Source organism: Festucalex cinctus, chromosome 1 (genome assembly GCF_051991245.1).
Source record: "Festucalex cinctus isolate MCC-2025b chromosome 1, RoL_Fcin_1.0, whole genome shotgun sequence".
NCBI lineage: Eukaryota > Metazoa > Chordata > Actinopteri > Syngnathiformes > Syngnathidae > Festucalex > Festucalex cinctus.
In genome coordinates, this window is record NC_135411.1 from 16346972 (window position 1) to 16368008 (window position 21037).

Sequence of the window (21037 nt, forward strand, 5' to 3'; positions counted from 1 at the left end):
CCGTTCCACGATGTACGTAATTGACTGAACTTGCTATCTCTTGATCATTACAGCCATCACAGGTCAGTGGGCCGCTCTATGAACGCGCGGCCTCGCGCAGGGAGCGCCGAATGAGGGTTGCGTTAAGTTCCGTAACAGCTTGTTCGGAGCCGCCGAGCGAGGAAGTGCGCGAGGGGGGGGGGGGGCGGAAGCGGGACGAGAGAGGCTGGGAAAGGAGAGAGAGACGAACGAGGGAGCGAGCGGGATCCTTTAATTTCACAGCCAGCCAAGCCATCCACACAATCACCTTCTGTTAATTCTATCTGCTACATCAATTAAATTGTTTGTAGAAACTAATTGAATGTGGCTTAATCACACATCTTAATAGCTTTGCACGCTTCGATCTGGCTGTTAATTCCCGCAATAAAACGAAATGAGAGCGCTCACTGGGTAATTAGCAAGGAGGCTCGGGAAAGAAATGAGTGCTTTATGGCTTGGTAATAAAAGCCAGGAGCCGGTGGGGGGACGGAAAAGACGGCCGTGGTCGCCGCTTTCTTGTTTTTGTTTTTGTTTTCTCTTTCTTTCTGCTGAGCACGATGATTTTCAACCTGGCTCGCCACATTTAGGCTTCAGAGCAAATTGAAACAGAAGGAGTGTTTGCTTTTCATTGGTGAGGCTGTTTCAAGAGGCAGCGTTGGGACAGCTGATGATGTACTACATCATTTCGTTTAGGGATGCACGGTAATATCGTAATCATTGGCAATTACCGACTAATTTGACGTCAAACAGATAAACCAGATAATGACGAAATCCACCAATAATTATCGGCAATCATCAACCAATTTGATGTCATACAGATAAACCAGATAATAAATAAATCAGCCGATAGTATTAGACCTGCTACGTTGGTCCATCTGTTGTGGTTGTGGCTCAAATTGCGCCAAACTCCTCAACCCCTCCCCTCTCCTATGGTAGTGTCGCATATCCGTGATGTCATAATGTGTGCAACCTCGTGTTCACAGAAGATGCATCATGGCGACATGGCAGAAGCCAGTGTGGGCTTTCTTTACTGTGTCTCACCAAAATGTTAGTTTTTTTTTTTGTTGGATTTTTAAAACATGATTGTTTTGTTTTGGTAAACTCAAAATGAGTTACTGGTTTTCTTTGAAGTAGAAATATCAATAAAATTCAGCTTCATGGTGCTTTACACAATGTTTCAATGTATTTGGACATGTTAGACTTATAGTAGGACTCGAAAGTATATTTGTATTCAAGTTCATTTTGCAAACAATTATCGGGTTACTTCGGTTATTAACATCAGCACTTTCTAAATGATTGGTTTATCGTATCGGTTGAAAATAGCATTATCGTGCATCCTTCATTTCATTGACTAAGTCAGTTCTCGCTGTTTAATGTTATATTTAAGTGTGATGCTATTTTGTGCATTGTCAATGAAAAAGGCATTTTGTGTGTTATGCTTGAACACAATCCACCAAGAGGAAATTCAATAAAAATACTCATACAGGAATATTAAAAGATCAAAATGAAAGTCAAAAAGGAGAAGTTCTCTCATGTCACGTGTAGTGCACAAACTGAACATTTATCGAGCTTTGTGAGATTATTTCTAAAATTTACTGTCAAGTGTTTCCCCACTTTCAGTTATTTTTTTCCAGCAATGTATTTTTTTTTAATTGGTTCTTACAATATACATACTCTTAATGCGCTCTCACGTAGGAAAATAGTAACCTACAAGCGGGACTATTGTACTATTTATAACCACAATTGTGATTTGGTCTTGCCAAAGATAATCACAGTCAGAGCAAGGTGGGCATTTTGTTTTGTCACCACACTTCAGTGATGGTTAGTCCGCCATTTTACTTTAACCACACTTCCGTCATCACTCAATCAACATTATTTTGAAGGTTCTCGTCATTCATCAGAAAAAACGAGTATCGGTCAGTGACGGACTGACAGTCAGTCCATCAGTAGTGATGGAATGCCCACCTCTGATCACAATGTGGTATTATACAACAGTTCTACAAGTAACTCATAACTTAACAATGATAAAGGGCAACACATTGTTTTTATTAATCCTGTTATTCAGCTCCAGCAACACAAATACTTACACTAACAGTGACATTCGCCATGGAGTTAGCCATTAGCGTGACATGCTAACTAGCTAAAGTGTCAACATCATCATTGACAGCAATTATTAAACAAAATGAAGCTTTGGCCAATTAGTCCACTTCACATCAAGTCGTGTCACGTGAGTACGTCATGTAGTTAGTTACAAAAGTTATAAAACGTAGCCCGCAAACAGAAAATATAGCCAACTGATGTGACAGTTGTACACTTGTTAACCGCATTAGCATGTTGCTAAAGTGTCTGCTTCCGCTGTACACTTGTCATTGATGTCATTTAATCACATGAGCACCCTTGTGGGTTTATAATGACCGTACAACTATTTGCTTGACTAACTAACAGCAATGGACTTTCAAATCGTTTTTCCCTCCATTCTCGTTTTAGTGAATCACTCGTATCCATTGTGAAGAAAAACTCTTTTTGCTCCCACAGGACTACATGCAGAATGTACACGGGAAGGAGATCGACCTGCTGCGGACGACCGTCAAAGTACCCGGGAAGCGACCGCCGAGGGCCGTGGCCACCACCGTCGCCCCCACCGCTAGCCCCAAGACCAACGGGATGACCAAGGACCGTAGCGCCCTGCAACTGGGCATCGGGAACACAGGTAACGCTTTCGTGCTTCGTTAATGGAGTCACGTTTCAATGGCCTTGTTCAAACTGTACAAAACTGCAACTGTTTATTTGAACATGCATAAGTGATCACTTTTTTTTTCAGCAAGGAACAGCATTTTTAAACGTAATGAATTTGCCACAAGTATATGAAAAGGAATATAATGACTTTTTAAAAACTAAATAAAATTCAAATATTAGGGCCTGACCAATGATGCGATACCTATTATTGGCAAGAAAAAAAATACAGATTACCGATTAATCTGCCAATTATTTAAAAATATATATCTAATGCATAAACTTAACCCCTTGCCGAATTCCTTTTCAATGGGTGTCACTTATGCACAAACGTTCACTATTAAGATTCTCTGCTTTGAATGACAAGTCCATATAAAAAAACTTCATGAGGTATACAAGGTTATTGTACAGATTTATGTGTCAATAATAAAACCATTCTTACTTGTTTACAACTGCTGTAAACCTTTTCTCTTATATATTTTTATCTTGTGTTATTTTCACAAGTCTTGCGATTTACTGGGCATATAACTTGAAAGGACAATGACACAATAATAACAATAAAGTTAAATAATAGCAGCTGAAAAAAAAAACAGTAAGAACAAATGCTGACTGCTACTTTGTGTTTTGGCCTCTAGGAGGCAGTGTGGTGTTCCCACAAGATTTGTGTGTGGACATTCGTTATTTGAAGGAAAAACACTCCCGATGTTGATGCTAACTTCCTGTTAGCATTTGCTAACTTCCTGTTAACGCTAGGCTAGCGATGTTTTAAAAGCGAAGCATGTTTTGCATTTATAATAACAGTGGATGTAATTCTTAACATTGTGTATTTAGTTTTATAGTTAACTCCAACTGTTGTCATTAAACAACTTAAAGGACGCTTAGGGACAACAGAATAGCATACGCTACACACTTGCTAGTTGCTAATGCTACGAAAGCAAAATGCATTCAGGGTACTTTTCATAGTGTCGGAAACTTTGGTTTTCTTCAATAACGATTTTGAGTATGAAAACAGTAGATTTAAATAGTCTTCAACCTGCAGTCAATTAAAAATAATTTCATTAAAATATTTCATATTTTGAAATTAGCCTCACAATGTTTTGCGTGTGACATACCTTTGAGCCTAATTGCCAATTTCTAGAAGCTCATTGAGCAAATGAGAACTTCTAAGTTTGAAGCGTTAATAAAAAGTCTTAAATTTAGCTTCCTTGACCGTATTGCTCCGCTGTATAATGACTCTGTCATTACTGTGCTCATTCTATGTCCCGGGTTTGTGATTCATCATAAAATGCGCGTGTCCCGGCAGGTTAATTACGTGTTCTCCACATGTTCCACACATGCAAATTAGCTGCCTCGCACATAGTTAGCGTGGCACAATGAGACCTTAACGAGCGGCCATGAGAAGCATTTTAATAGTCCTTCATCAGTGATGCATTAAAAAAAAAAAAAAAGTTGCTTTTGTTGGGACGTGGCCTCGACCTATGTCCTAGTTACGTCTGTGCAAGGGTGAGGAGCTCAGTCTGGTCCAAAGCGTCATGGCAGAGGTTCAAGTTTTAAAAATAAAGCCTCTAGTGAGTGGCGAGCTGGCCTGCTAAAAGTGTGATTGGGGTCACGTTTAAGAGTAATTAATAATAATTAGCCTTCCCCTCCCTGTTGAGAGAGGCGGGTTCTCACTGGAGCCAAGTGGCCAGGAAACGATGTTCCGAGCCAAAAACCCGCGGAGTCTCGGCACTGTCGTGGCAGGTCGCTGGCACCGCCGAATGTCTCAATTAGTCAAAATGCAGAGAAGATGAAAGAGTTTGCAGAGCCGAGGACGTGGCGTCAGGGTCGTTCCCACTTCGGAACAGGACGGCTGAGATTTTCAGGGGGGGGTAAAACAGCCCCAACTGGTTCGTATAGGTTCCTCCAAGGTAAATTCCCGACGTTATCAGTCGCCATGCACATCTGGGAACAAAGCGAGTGAGATTGGCCTTAATCTGCATTTAGAGAGAGAAAGGTTACAAATCACATCAGGTCTCTCTCCGGGTGGAGGACCCTCTTCTGATTATGCGATCAGGGTTTTGATTTCATTAGACATGCAATTGATGAGGGGAACAAAGGGGTAATTTCTCATTCAGGGCGACTAAATCACAAGCCTTGTCTTTGCCTTTGGTAATTCATGCATCCCTCGCTTCTAAAGACCTTTATAATCACCGCCAGGAGAGGGATAGTGGCGGCGAGGCAAAGGAAGGGCGGGGCAAGACGGGAAGATGAAGACCACTTTGCCAGGCGTCCACGTTTAATTTCTCTGCCGGCTGCTGAGCGCAACCCTTTTAGACACGATGCCCCCCCCCCGGCTTGTGTGTAACCGCTGACAGATCCGCGCCCTCCAAGTATTAATAGGACTCGTCACTTGTAGTCAAGATTACAGGGAGGAGAGGTGCATGTACTTCCTGCCTGCTCTCGCAAAATGAAACTTCACAGGATTCAGTTGAATATTGTACAAAAATGAAGCACTGTCTCACACTGAAACTTACTTTTATCTATAATCCTCATGGCTAGCACATACCTACCACGACGTATTCGGGCCATGTATATATTAGAGGGGGGTCATCCAAGAAAAAACACAAATTTACAAGAAAACAAACAAACAAATATTTGCGACATTATCCAGTGTCAAATTTGCTAGGAAAAAAATCACAAATTTACAAGGAAAAAAAAAATCTAATATTTGTGACATAAAGTGGACAAACTGCAAGAAAAAAAACTCACAAATTTACGAAAAAAAAATCAATTTGTGACATCATAAAGTGGAAAAAAAATTGCGAGACAAAAACTCACAAATTTGCGAGAAATTTTTTTTTTAAATTCGCAACATTATAAAGAAGGGATGTAACGATATCCAAACAATACAATATTATCACAATATGAAAGTTACGATACAATATTCATCACGATATTGTGGGGAGGTTAGCAATACAAAAAAAGGTCACAATATTGTTAAAAAAAAAAAAAAGCTTATGAATGTCACATGACCAAACCGAGAAAACAGGTGAGCTGTGATTGGTTACCTGAGCCCTTGTGATGTCATTTTCAGTCAAAAGCAAGTTGCAAAACATGTTTTTAAAGGTACTATTTGTATGTGAAAAAATAATGAAAGTATCAAATTAATTACAGGCAAAATATTAATGTTTGACTGCCAAAAATGACTAAATAAGTAAAGTATCCCATTAAGAATAGTCGGATTACTCTGCAGTAAACTAACATTAAATAGGAATATTTTCGGAATGTATTTGTAATTATTATTACTAAAAACAGGAAGTATATAGACTGGTTGTTATTTATAGCTTACTTGGCCATGCATATTTGGCCCAATTGAGGTCAAATTTAAGTGAAATTAGGTCATAAATCATACAAAAAGTTGTAAGAGTTTGGTTCTCAAAAGTTATATGTGAATCATAATTGGTAATTCCCACCCTGATAGTGACTGTCCAAAGTGAAAGGCTTTTTTAAAAAAAAAATAATATTTGAATTAAAAGATTTATTGTTATCGAATAGAATATACTGTATATGACAATTTCCAAATCATTTGTTTTTGTTATTATTTTTTTAAAGTCAAATTATGATCCATGAAAAAAAACAACAACACAAAATTATAATGCACTTTACTTTCTGATATCACTTGACAGGAATGATATTCATATTACTTTGACATTAGAGCAACATGTTTTGTTTCCTTTCTTTCATTTCTTTCCACGCGTGATTTAGTGGATTCACACTAATCATTATGCAAAATATTTGCACAATATATGTAACAGTCATTATGTCACTCACTTAACTCGTCATTAATGACAGCAGAGATGAAATCTCATCCACGTAAACCGGATGCCCAAAATACACAATAAAAATGTTAATTGCGGTGTAGCATGGCTAGATAGATGTGATAACAGATGACATAGTAATGTGGAGAGGTCAGAGTGGGAGGATGTCAGCATGCTAGCCGGAATGATGATGATGATGATGATGATGATGATGATCATCATAGCGGTGTATTACACGGAGGCAGATGATGTGCTGCCCGGCCCCGCATTAGCATGAGCGCGTCATTATGCCAATACTCGTACATAATGGCAACAACTCCACCGAGGGGTCGGGCCTCGTCACGGCTCATCAGCTCGCTGACGGCCCTGGCCTAAAGAGAGGCGAGGCGCTTCCCGCTTAATCCATCGCTTCTACTTATCACCACCGCCTCCCTCCTCCAAAATGCGCGAGAGGATATCTGTACTTTTATCTTTATGCAGAATCACTTTAGTAGCATATTTAGCTCATTGCGATTTGATGGACTTTAATAATAAGATACAAACCATGTTTTTTGTGATTTTTTATTTTTTTTTTGTCGTTTCTGACACTCTTGGATAATTAAGCCATCTGTTTTGTTGTGGCTCAAATTGACCCATTTATAGTTTTTAAAAAAAACAACAACAACAACAATGAAATGTGTAGAAAACAACACAACTTCTGTTCTTTGTATTTTTAATTGGGGTGTCAGGCGATTTAAAATTTTTAATTTGTAATTAATCCCATGACTTCAATAGTTAACTCACGATTATTCACAATTTTTATATCTGTTCTAAATGTGCAATAAAATGTACAACAAAATATTTTTTTCAAAGTTTTCATAATCTTGTTAATAGTGATAGACCGATGTTTTTTTGTTTTTTTTCAAGGCCGATACCGATACAGATTATTAGTAGTAAAGGAGGCCGATAACCGATATTTCAAGCCGATATTCATTTGCTGTGAAATAGAGGATTTTTTTTTCTTTATACTATATTGACAGATTTGTATAAAGAAAAATATAACAAAAAATGCAGAGCTTCCAGGGTCATTACCCTGTGTTAAGCTAAGTAAAAAATAATAATAATAAAAATCAAAAAGCAAGTAAATAGATCCCGAAAGATTTCTACTGTAAATAAAGTTTTCTAAAATTTCAACATCATTTTTTGATTTTTTGATTTTTTTTTAAATAAAAAGTGTAGGGAGTTCCTATTTTTTGTAAAGTGGAAATTTAAATAGTTCCATAAATGAAAATTTTCCTGCATCTCACTGAGTGACAAATGCAAGCGACTAGCTAATTTGGGTTTTTTGTTAGGATTTCGGGAAAGTTTTCAAAAGATCTTCACAGTGAAAAATTGTCTGAATATGTTCCAAATGTGTTTACGACAAATAAAAACTGACTGTGAACGTCTTACAAATTCTGATGAAAATACCAAATTCGCTACGTTCGCAATTATTCACTGCTCAGTGAGATAGATACCAACTTTATCGGCCTTCAGATTTAAAAAAAACTGGCCGATGCCAAATATCGGCACCGATAATCGGCCTGGCCATAATCGGTCTATCCCTACTTATTAACATAAAAGAATTAAAAAAAAAAAAAATGTTAAACTACTAGAAATATGTCTGCATCATATAGACATTGAGCCAGTAAGTTCATAATACTTCATAAAATTGAGTTCAAATTAAAAAGATGTACTGTACTGTAAAACACATGTAATGTTGATTTGTGTTGAGGTAATTTTTCTACCACTAGATGGCATAATTTCATTTGTAAGAGCTGGTGACCACTCAGTGCATTTTTCATTTCATATTAAGAGCTAACTAATCTTTAACATGAAGCAACTTGTGAAAATTGTAAAATACAACTTGACCCCAATCTCCACAAATATATGCATTATTATAACATTTATTACTGCTAAATTTTGACGTGGACGTGTCTGCTGCGTTGTGACTGGAATTCTTCCAGTACAGGCTTTCCAAGTAAGGGGTGGTCATTAATCGAGCGTTAAAGTAACTTTAAATTAACTCCAAATTAAGGCACTAATTTTGACACCCCTAATTTTTAATAACATTATGCAGTATGATTTTCTGTTTTCACATTTGAGATATTTTCTACAGAACCATTTTCATGCTGTCCAGTTTTTGCAGAGAGACATTAAATGATCCTTACAAAGCAGCATGACCACAATAATGCTAATAATAACATCAGTAGTAACTGCAAAAAAAGTTGAATAGCAGTTTCACACAAAATTTGATGAAATGTAATTTATCATTAGTACTTTTGTGTGTGTGTGTGTGTGTGTGTGTGTGTGTTCTGTAAAGCGCTTTGTGACAGTTCAGGTGTTTGAAAGCGCTATATAAATAAACTTGAGTTGAGTTGAGTAATTTCTAGACTGAAGATAATTTTGATTGTTACATATGTCATATTGATAGATCTTGTATTCATAAATCATAAAATATTCCCGCGTTGTAGTCAATTTATGTATTAAACAAGTTTGATTTTTTGATTTGAATGATATTGTTATTCATTGAGACGCAATCTAGTTTATCATTGTGTTTACATTTAACCCTTACGATGCCTTCACTGACCCTCCGAAAGTTGAGTAACAGTTGACAGTGTTCATTAGCGTCCATATTGCTTGCATGTAGCACGAAGGCGCGCTCCTGGCTGGAGCTGTTAGCTCTTTTCAAATGCCACAAGCTGATTATTATTTCTCCACTGTAATTACATTATCGTCCCCTTTATGCAGGAGTGGTCTGTGGGGACTAATGGGTGCAGCCATGTATAATTCATTTATCATTAGCATCCAATTTGACAATTAGATGTGATTGTTGAATTTTAAATAGCAGGCGACGCTCTTTTGTCGTTATCTGTTTTTCATATAGCGAGAGTCAAACTTTCTTTAAAGCAACAATACGGAGTAATTTTACCTTTCAGCTTTTCAATTAATGGATGCTACACTAGCGTGTCTTAAGTAGAATGGTATCTATGTTGTTACCATGGCAACTCGAGAATACCACTGACATCTGTTCTCATTATTGGACCAGCCAGGACAACTTTTGCCTTTCGTATTTACCTTCTGTCGATATTTGATTGATGATGTAATGTGGGCTAATTCTGTTAGCATCGCCAAGTGTAGCTTAACAGAACACAGCGCTAACGTTTCACGTGAAAATAAGCCTGCATATTGTTCTTTTCTTGTACTTTGATACCACAAAGGAGACAAGAAATGATCAGAAATAAAAAAAAATTCACTCCAAATTGACTCAGCAATATTATTGCTGCTCCTGAAAAAAAAAGCAATAAAATCTTTATAACGTATTTCTTAGTATATGCTTTATTATTGACCTGTTTCTATCACCTATGTGGTGACCTTATGCTGCATTTCTATTTTCTACTCAAACAAAGTTTCCCATTTTTTGCTTGCCAATACCACTCTTCCTCCTCCTCCTCCTCCTCCTCCTCCTCTTCCTCTTCTGCTCTGATTTCCGCATGCTAATTTTCCTCTCCGCTCCTCAGCGTGATTCCCTCGCTCTCGCGCTTGCTCCCACTCGTGCTGCGATGGCGCTCCCACCCCCTCTGGGACCCCAAGATTAATATTCTTGGGCCCAACAAGATAATTACCGATACTAATTAGACATGATTATGTGAATTTGATACACTTATTACTCTGGATAATGAGTAGGACATATTATCCTAACAAGCGCCCGTGCCGCTTAGTTTACTGAGCGACCCACACGCACACTCGCGCACACACTATACATGTTCTGCTGTTGTTGCCTCAATCACAAGCTAATATGTAATCATAAAATCAAAGGCCTTGATATGTGTACCTGGAACCAAAATAAAGTAATATTTAAAAATAATTTAGAAAAATAGTATTTATTTTTTAAATAATTTGTATAATTTAAAAATAAATTAAATGATCAATAATAATAATAATAATAATATAAATAAATAGAATAAAATAAATAATACATAATATAGAACAATAATAATAATAATAATAAACCAGCTAAAAATTAATTTTTAATTTTTAGCAGGTTTTTTTTTAAATGGTGTTACTGAATTCTCCTTACATTTCCATTAACATTTAAATGTGGTAAATTATTCAGGCCTTCGTCTTTTCTTATTCATTTGAACTGGAACAGGAAGTTGGCCATTTTGGTTTTGAAGCAGTCATTTTGAGCAAATTCCAAATGAACCCCCAATAGAAACAGATATACTAGACATTAGACAATTGTGCCACCATCAACTGGTCCAATAATGATTTGTTTACTACAAATAATATATATTTTTGTCCAACTATCCTTTTTTTTTTTTTTTGTTTCTTTTTTTTTTTTTTTTTTTAAGAGAGAGAGTGCTCAGTAATGTTTATTCGGTAGTCTTACTGATTTAACATGTCAACATCATTGCTCTTCTTTTTTTTCTTCTTTTTTTTGGGTGTGTGCGAGCACGTGCATGCATTAATTCAAGTGCTCATTAATTCAGCTGAAACCTGTAAAAAAATAAAATAAAATAAAATAAAATAAAAATAAAATAAATAACCTTCACCTTAACCAAATACTTCAGAGTCCCGCCAGAGTCGTGAAGTTGTCAGGAGACCAGAGGAAGGATCAGAGAAAGGAACAATGAAGCAAAGTGAAACCCAGCACCAACCAGCCACCACCTACTAACCCAGAATTAATATCGAATCTTTCGCCAACCCCAGAAACATCTAAATTCCAACAAATTAGGGAGACTTCAAGAGACCAGAGGAAAGACTAAAGAAAGGAAGGATAAATGAAGCCGAGTGAGATCCACAAACACCAGAGTTACAAACCAGAATCTTTCACCAACCCCAGAAACATCTAAATTCCAACAAATTAGGAAAACCTCAAGAGACCAGAGGAAAGACTAAACGAGGAAGGAAGGATAGGTGAAGCAGAGCGAGATCCACAAACACCAGCTTCCACCAATTCAGCGGCCAGTGGGGGAAGCAAATTGCTAGCTCTGCCAGCGTCATATAGTAACAGGAAGAACATGTCAGAAGGATACAATAAACCCATTTCCTACACTTTTTTTTGTGTGTGGCTTGGCTCAGTCAAGATGACTGCTTACAGCTTAAATTCTTTTCACTATGAATAAATGGCGAAGAGTTGTGAGTTCATGATGATCCTGGCTGTGCCCGCGAGCTGGAGGAAGCGCCCCACATGGCGCCGCTGAGCCCATGAATTAGTGAAGAGGCGTCCGCGGCTTGCCTGATTGGAGGCGAGGAGGAGTGCGCCCGCTGACGCCGGCGCGGAGAGATGGATGTGGCAGTCAGAGGGATGAGGCGAGATAATTAGCCTTCAGAGTGTATCTTGTTAATTAAGGCCTAATTAGAGGAGCTTTGTGTGTGTGCGTGTGCGTGTGCTCCTGCACCAAAAAAAAAACAAAAAAAAAACAACTTTTGACTGTTTCCTCTCCCTCGCAAGTGGCGCTAACGGGCGATCTTCTTGTCTTGTCGGCAGGCGCTCCGCACTCCAACAGCAGCACGTCCCTGCAGACGGGCGCCTCCTTGTTCGGCGGCAGCAAGGACGGAATGCACCAGCGCTCCTTCTCCGTCTCCAGCGCCGACCAGTGGAACGACGCCATCAACACCAGTACGAGCAGCGGCGCCCGTAAGCCATGCTTATGTTTAAAGATGCGATACGATCGAGTGAGACAGAGCGCTGGTTTAATGGTTCGCACGGCCAGCTCACACTTCTGGGGTTCTGGGTTCAAATCCCGGATCTCGCCTTCCTGTGTTGAGGTGGAGTTCTCTGCCACATTCTTAAAACATGCATTCAACGAAGGCTCGAAATTGCCCATAAGTGAGCTCAAGTTGTATTTTATAATTGTAAAAGTGTACAGAATTTCACAAGTTGCTTCATGTTCAAGATTAGATACTCTGAATATGAAAAGAAAAATGCACGGAGCTGTCAACATCTTACAAATGCAATTATGCCATCTAGTGGCAGAAAATAATCTCAACACAAATCAATATCACACTTGTTTTTTTTTTACAGTGCAATACATCTTTTTTGTTTTTATTTTAACTCAATTTTATGAATTATTATGAAATTACTATATCAATGACTAAATGAGGTAGCCATATTTCTATTAGTTTTACATTTTTTTCACACTTTTATATTAACAAGAGTATGATAACTTAAAAATATTTTATCGTACATTTAGAACAGATCAAATTTGTGAATTTGTGGATTAATTACAATTAGAAATTTTAATAACCTGACACCCTTATTAAAAATACAAAGAACAGAAGAAGTTTTCTTCTACACATTTTATTTTTTGTATTTTTTTTAAACACAACAAAACAGGTGTCTTAATTTCCAAGCATGTCAAAAACGACAAAAAAAATCCCAATAAACATCTTTCATTAAAGTCTATTACTCACAAATTCTACACATGTGAAATGAACCAAATGAGCTAAATAGGCTATAAAAATATTTTACATTTTATTGTATATTTAGAACAGATATAAAATTTGTGATTAATCGTGAGCTAACTGTTGAAGTCATGCGATTAATTACAATTACAAATATTAATCACCTGACACCCCTTAAATTGATACCAGATTAGGATTAGTTTAAAATTTAGTCAACATGGGGGGAAAAAAATAAAATGTGTTAATTTTTTTGTGAAGTATACATCTTGTACGTATAGTTTATACGACGATGTTCATTGAATTTCCTGTTAACTCATTCACTCCCAGCCATTTTCACAGAAATGATCCCGTTCGCTCCCGGCTGTTTTACTGGATTTTGACTGATTTTCTAAGGCCCACAGAATATTGTGTTCAATTGCTATAAAAGCATGGAACCTACCAAAAGAAAGATTAAAGTCTCTTCTTTCATCAGGAAAAAAAAAGTATGTTTCTATCTGTTTCTGTTTTGCAGCAATTAGCTTTAGAAGAGAGCTAAGTTTCATCAGTTTTCACAAATCTATTTAAAATTGTAAGTAATTTAGATTATTTTCTAGATGGCCCTGGTTGATCTCCTTTGTTCTGCTGCCACCTTCTGGCCGTTTGTGTAATAACTGCCATTTCTGCAACCGTTCTTTGTAGCTGAGAGGCTGCATCAAAGCCTTCTGTATGCTCTAGCATAAAAAAAACAAAAAAACAAAAACGTATATATACGTCTTTGGGACACTTAGAACATTAAAAAAACGTATATACACGTTATTGGGAGCAAATAAGTTAAAAACACATTTTGTAAATTGCTGTCGACTGAAAATGACATTACAAGGGCTCAGGTAACCAATCACAGCTCACCTGTTTTCTAGGTTTGGTACGTCTTTGGGACACTTACATTTAAAAAAACAAAAAACAAAAACGTATTTACACGTTATTGGGAGCAAATGAGTTAAAGGAAGATAACTTGTTAGTCTCAGCGAATATATATTGTATGGCAAGAATTAGATTAAGGTAATTTAGGCAGCTATTAGATTGAGATGAATTGTAACGAATCAAAACATTTCGGTATGAGTACGTTAAAAATACATTGAGATGAAACATGATAGAGTTTTATTATTTTAATTCATGAGAGCTTCATTAAGACTAGTTTTGCATGAAGTCACAAACATATTGGATTAAAATAAGATCGTTTGGATGAGGGTTGTGCGAGTACGATATCAGGCCGATACCAGGCCTTATTTCAACGTAGCGATACTCGTGACCGATACCAGTATCAGCCACCCTCGTGTGTCCGTTTCATGATTAAGAACTAGAAGAATAGAAAATTGTTATTTAATTTTGTGCAATATTAAGGAAAAATGCTAGTCTTTTTATTGTTTCAACTATTATGTATCAAAAATAACTTGTAGTATCGGTACTCAAGAATTGAGTAATCGTACTGGTATTGGTCTGAAAAAAAAAAAAGTTTCTTTTGTACAAACTTTTGATAAGTGTGTGCTGCAGTTAACATGAAATCGAATTACGATTAAATTAGTGCTGTCAAAGTTAAAGCGTTAACTAATTAATTAATCACAAAAAAAATCACATTAATTAATTTATTGCCACAGATTAATCACACTTAATTCTGACCGCAGATGATCCTTTTTAGCCGACAGCGGATGGTTACGTTAACATAACTACATGCATTAAAGTAAAGCATTTCATAAATGTTTACATATGCCATAGGTCATTTTTTTCCCGTTTTAAATTATGCAAATAATTAATTGATTAGAAAAAGCAGGATGAGCATGTGCAGTGGATATAAATTTTTCAAGATGTCCTCATAACATTAAATGTCGAAAAAATTAACACATAACAGGTGCGCTTCAAAATTAGCGGGCAAAATATGTTGGGGGAAAAAAAGCCTTTTTAAGTCAGTGATTAATCATGATTAATCAAAATTCTAAGATGTGATTAATCTGATTAAAAAATGTAATCATTTGACAGTTCTAGATTAAATACAGTTAAATTAGGTTTAGTTTGGTGACAGCAGTAAACGGTTTAAAAAAGTAAAGCCTTCAAAAGTCTTGTTAAATGGGCACATGTTGTACTAATGAATACCAAAACGTATTATATTGACTATTTCATCCGCATGTTCGCATACAAACACACAAATATGAAATGAGATGACTTGAGGAGGAAAATGTCTCTAATCGTCGTATTCATTCACAATCTGGCACATTAATGAGAATTTCGGCCACTTAAGGCGCGTTACGAGTGTTGCGAGGCTCATTTGGCTGATGAGCTGATCGGGCCTCGCGATCGTCGTCGTGACCTTTTTGAGCGCGTGCCGAGCCGAGCCGAGCGACGCCGGAAGGTTAACTTCCCGCCACCCTCGCCGTAGCGGCGGCGTCGACGACCAAAGTCAAATAATATATTCAGCGCGCGCGTCTTTTCCTTCCATCATAGCCCCCCCCCCTCATCATCATCACCCCCTCTTGCTGCTCTCTTCTCTTGCGCGGAGGAAAATGAATGTTTTTCGGGGGTACCATTCATCACCAGTTATTTCCCTCTCTTTGTGCTTGGCAGTAAAAAAGCACTTAAATGCACATCAACAGAATAACAGTCATTTCCATGCATGTTTGCACTCTGGTAGTTCTCATTAGATTGGCGGCGGCGACCCCCCCCCCCCCCCCCCCCCCGCCCCTACTCCACTCTAGGCTCTCCCCGCCCCCCCTCCATCCCTCCCCGTCCTCTCCCAGGGGCCGCGGCAGTTTAAAGAGCGCGCTTTACGAGCGCTGCAGGAGGCCGACTGCGAGGCCCTCCGCTCATTTGGAGGCGCGGCGCCATCGCTTCTGCCGTCACCCGTCAGCAAAAGTGCGTCCTGATTATGATTTGACACGTTTGTCACGACAAATGGCCACTGTCCAGCGAGGAGCATGTATTTCCAATAAAGCCCAAGACCTCTTGGAATCATCAAATTGTGTAAATGAATCGCCACTTTTTGGGGGCCGAAACATGACTTGAAAATGTCATGAATCATTCTAAGTATGTATATTTTGGTGAAAATTTGTGTACTTTCAGGGTTGAACACCTGACCACTCAAAAACTAGGGGTGGGAATCTTTGGACAACTCACGGTTCGATTATGAAACGATTAATGATCCATTTTTAATGTATTTATATTGATGCAGTTTTTTTACAACACACATTTTTATTCATTTCACTAAGTATTAATCACTTGGTGCAATGGATAAAAAATAAATAAATAAATAAATACGGTTTGGATCAGATCATTTTTTTGGATCAGCAAAAAAAAAAAAAAAAAAAAAAGAAGAAATACAACTTTGTCTTCCTTTTATTTTTAAAAACACTTTTTCCTATTAAATAAGATTAAATTCAAACTGTCAAACGTGTCCATTTCGAATGTATGTAACACCACTCAAAATGGTGGCTCTGAATCGAACTGGGTGACTTTCTGTTCAATTTTGGACCCACGTCCATTCTCAACATGTTCACCCATTTCCGTGTCCATTGTTCAAACTGGTGTCAGTGGATAAATTTATCACATAGTAATAGGGCTGTGCAATTAATCGAAATTCAAAATTACAATTTCAAATATTACACTCCACGATTATAAAATCTGCATAATCGTAAAAATATATATATATATATATTAATACTAATTTATGATTTGTTTAAATATATACATTTGCACCTTTTTAAAAATTCATCCAAAAGGAACTTGCATAATTGTAGTGTTTCAAAGAATTTTGTCTGAATATTTTGTAATTGTTTTTTTTTTTTGTTTTTTTACATTGAAACATTTTCTTGTTACCCAAAAAAAAATCTGCACTGTGCACATGCTGCACTCCAACCCCAAGTTTTTGCCAACATAAATTAAAATAATAATAATAATATATATATATATATATATATATATATATATATATATATATATATATATATATATATATATATATATATATATATATATATCCATCCATCCATTTTCTTGACCGCTTATTCCTCACAAGGGTCACGGGGGGTGCTGGCGCCTATCTCAGCTGGCTCTGGGCAGTAGGCGGGGGACACCCTGGACTGGTTGCCAGCCAATCGCAGGGCACACAGAGACGAACAACCATCCACACTCACACGCACACTAGGGACAATTTGGAGCGGCCAATTAACCTGCCATGCATGTCTTTGGAATGTGGGAGGAGACCGGAGTACCCGGAGAAGACCCACGCGGGCACGGGGAGAACATGCAAACTCCACCCAGGAAGGCCAGAGCCTGGACTCGAACCGGAGTCCTTAGAACCGGGAGGCAGACGTGCTAAACACTCGACCACCGTGCCGCCGCTATATATATATATATATATATATATATATATATATATATATATATATATATATATATATATATATATATATATATATATATATATATATATATTAGGGCTGGCACGATATTGGAAAATCATGCGATATGCGATAAGGTTGCTGAATATAGCGATATTATTGCGTTATTATTTAACGTGTAAAGAAATTAAATTTTTATTACCTAATGAAAGAATTACAGTTTTTCATGCAGCAAAATAAGCAAACTCAATATTAGGGCTGGGTATTGCCGCTCACCTCATGATACGATACGTATCACGATACATATGTATCCCAATACTTGATCTTCAAGGCGATACGTATCCCGATATTTCACATTCATTTACTTGCATTTTATAATAACAGTCATATGTATACCTAAAGGATATGTTTATTATGCTGGATGACAAAAATGTTTTTGTTAGCAGCACTTCTGGTTTACCACCAAGCGGCATGCCTGGTCTAAATATGTACGCAGTGCAGAGCAAGGAGTAGTTTTCACAGACACACCGGGAAAATTTATTAATAGGCATAAGCCGATATGAGCAAAAATATCAAAGTATTAAAATTACAGCTCTAAAATGTGCTTATTTTGAAATATTTGGGGAAATAAAAAGTTTTTTTTTTTCATGTAAGACATTGTATTTCGTTTTTTTAAACAAAACATACGAAAATTGGTACATTAAGACACATGCTATGTTAAGTTTATAAGTAAATAAATGTTGATATTCTTCCTCTGCTTTCATTTTTTTTAGCAAGACACAGTGTCCAATCACCGGTGAGCTATTTTTGCATTAATTGAAGGCAATTAACTTCAAAGATGCTGCTGGTTTTTATTTTTTAGGTACAATGCAAGCTGCAAAGGCAAACGTTAACTGCCTATTTAAAGTTCACGAGCAATATCGATTCTGACGCCTGCGTATCGATACACGTGTATTGTAGTGAGGCCCGCAACGATATATTGCCGTATCGATTTTTTGAGCACACCCCTACTCAATATAATCTTAGTTAATTAAATGTAATGACCTCTCGATAATGTTCAACTATTGGATGGTGGTACAGTTTAGTTAGTGGCTGACTCAAATTCATATAAAAGCATAAAATTTCATATGTCTTTGCGATATACATGTTGTATTAGCCAATATCGCCAATATATAAATTGATTTGAATAGTTTGATCCAAAAGGAACTTACATAATTATTAGGGGTGGGACAAAAAACCGATTCGACCGAACCATCGGTCGTCAAGGGTAGCTAAACGGCCGTATCGGTAGCAGAATTGTCAACCGATACAAAATCCGCCGGGAATCCTTAGATACATTGCTTGTAAAGCTGTGGACCGGATATCGCGTTGCTGTGAATCGGTTGTGAGTGAGGTTTTATGGTTGTCATAACAATAGCAAGAGTTCTGCACCGTGCTCTACTTGTTTTGTTTACATTTCAGTAGCAGCACTATTCAAGCTACTTCCGTGTTTACAGAGAGCTAGCAAAGTAGCGCTCAGAGACGCTTCATTCCCCGGATGTTGTAAACATAATGCAAAGACGTTACGCACCTTGGGGGGGAGCCTACCGTCAACGCCGTGCTCGCGACACGGCGCGCGCGCGCACAACGAGTGACAACATGCAACAGTGGAGACAGTTAGCAGAAGCCGGTGCCGTACATCTCGGTATTTCCCATGGCTATCGAGTCCTCTCGGTGCACTCGGCGTTGGTACTGCGCGCGAGCCAAAAAGAATAGCTCCCGTGACGATCCAATGCATGGATTCAAACGACACAGGTATGTCCCACAGCCAACACACCAGCTAAGCTAAAAGCACACTGCAAGTATCTCATTTCTCAGTTTGTGGCTCCCTGTCAATGTACACAACTAGCATGAGCAGCAGGGAACTGAGAAGTGCCCGCAATTACGTCATCAAACTCAAAATGAACGACAGCCCAAAAAACAAAACAAACAGTCGTGATTCCGTGGTCATCATCGTGTCTCAGATTAAAAAAACAAAAAAGATGTCATACATTAACCAAAAATGAATGTAATGGCAAAGAAAAACAAAAATTGTTAAAAACAAAAATTGTTAATAAAAAGGGAAATGCACTTTTGGAAATATTTTTGGACATATTAAGTTGTTAAAATGTGTTTGATAGATTTATTGTTCCATAAGGTGGCTTCATATTTCTTTTGGCTGGACGGTAGGTTTATTTCATGTCTTAAATTTATGTTTCTGAAATACTTCACAATGTGGACATATTCTGTTTAATTGTGTTGGTGTCTTTTTAAAGGTTAAATATTTATATTTCAAATTGAATTATCAGCCTTTTGTTTTCCTGATCCTGATTTTGAATTAAAAAACAAAAACAAAAAAACAATTATAACTGTCAATAACAACTAATAAATATTTAAACTGATACATTTTTCAGTCATATCGCCCAGCCCTTTGTTCCGGTCCATTTAAATAATTGATTCAATATATAAAAATATATAAGACATTGTTGTTGTTCTTTTTTTACACATTTGTAGATACTGTAAAAATTTGTGGTGTTTTAAGATTAATGTTTACAAGCAACAAATGTCACTATAAGTTTTGAATATTGAAATTAATCGTATCGAATCGAAAATTGTATCGGTCCCAAACTTAATCGAACCGTATCGAACCGTTCTGTTCTGAAAGATAATCGTTTTTCAATCGAATCGCAGCTTGTGTATCGAGATACATATCGAATCGGCCTCATGTCAGAGATTCCCACCCCTAATAATTATACAGTTTTTTTTTTGTGTGTTTTTTTTACATTGGTCTTAATATTTTTAAACGGGTCAACATTGTTATTTTATCCATAAGTCAAGTCCGCGACCCCAAAAATAGATCAGTTTTCACAAGGAAACACAAATTTGTGAGTTTTTCGGCTATTGAAGCAACATTTGCAGCCATCTGTGATGAGATCATGCATTTGTAGCAAATATTGTGGAACAGAAACTCTCAGAAAAGATGATTGAAATGCGTCGCCAGTCTTCCATCACCTGTTCAGCAATCAATGGGAGGGTGTTCCGCAGTGACGGGTGTTCGCTCCCGTCGTGGACCTAAATGAAGCCCCGTCGCTCCATTATCCTTGGCGAAGGTTGCAGGTTAAACGCAAAAGGGGACGACAACGGCGGGATGCAAAAAGAGCATCAGATTGATGATTGGGCCCCGAATGAATCCGTCTCTTAGCCCACGTAACCATTTCCATATTATTTAGAGAATGTGCTCATTTGTAAAGCTATTGTGCCAAGGCGGACGCACACCTCGCAACAGCTCTTGAATATTGAGCGCCGATTTTTTTGATTAAATCCAGGCCCAATTTTTATTTTTTATTTTTTTATGCTGGCACTCATGAGGGCAGCCATTCTTAATGCGCCGCATGCTTGTTTAGACGCCGCGCTCCTCCTTGCACTTCAATCTTTGGTGGTGAATTAAAAGCAAGGGGCCACGTTTGAAGCTCGCAGACAGTCTAAAGTTCCTCAAGGTTTGCTAATGTGGCTGAGCATTGCCCACTTTGTTCACAATGTTCAACTGTTAGAATTTGGAAAAAGTCTTAGAATATGAATATTCACTGACGACGGGGGAGTTAAATTAATTAGGTGGTTATTAGTCTTTTTAAGATGTTTTAGGGTATGATTTGGGAACCTCTGGGTACCTCACGA

General features: G+C 37.5%; 1 protein-coding gene across 3 annotated transcripts in view; it reads left to right on the forward strand.

The window, feature by feature from the left end:
• Positions 1-21037, forward strand: part of agap3 (ArfGAP with GTPase domain, ankyrin repeat and PH domain 3) — a 208439-nt gene that overhangs the window by 138828 nt on the left and 48574 nt on the right. For all 3 annotated transcript variants that reach the window (XM_077519531.1, XM_077519539.1, XM_077519550.1), the window contains exons 11-12: positions 2554-2728; positions 12061-12210. In XM_077519531.1, coding sequence (XP_077375657.1) covers positions 2554-2728; positions 12061-12210 — 325 coding nt within the window. The remainder of the gene's footprint in view (positions 1-2553; positions 2729-12060; positions 12211-21037) is intronic.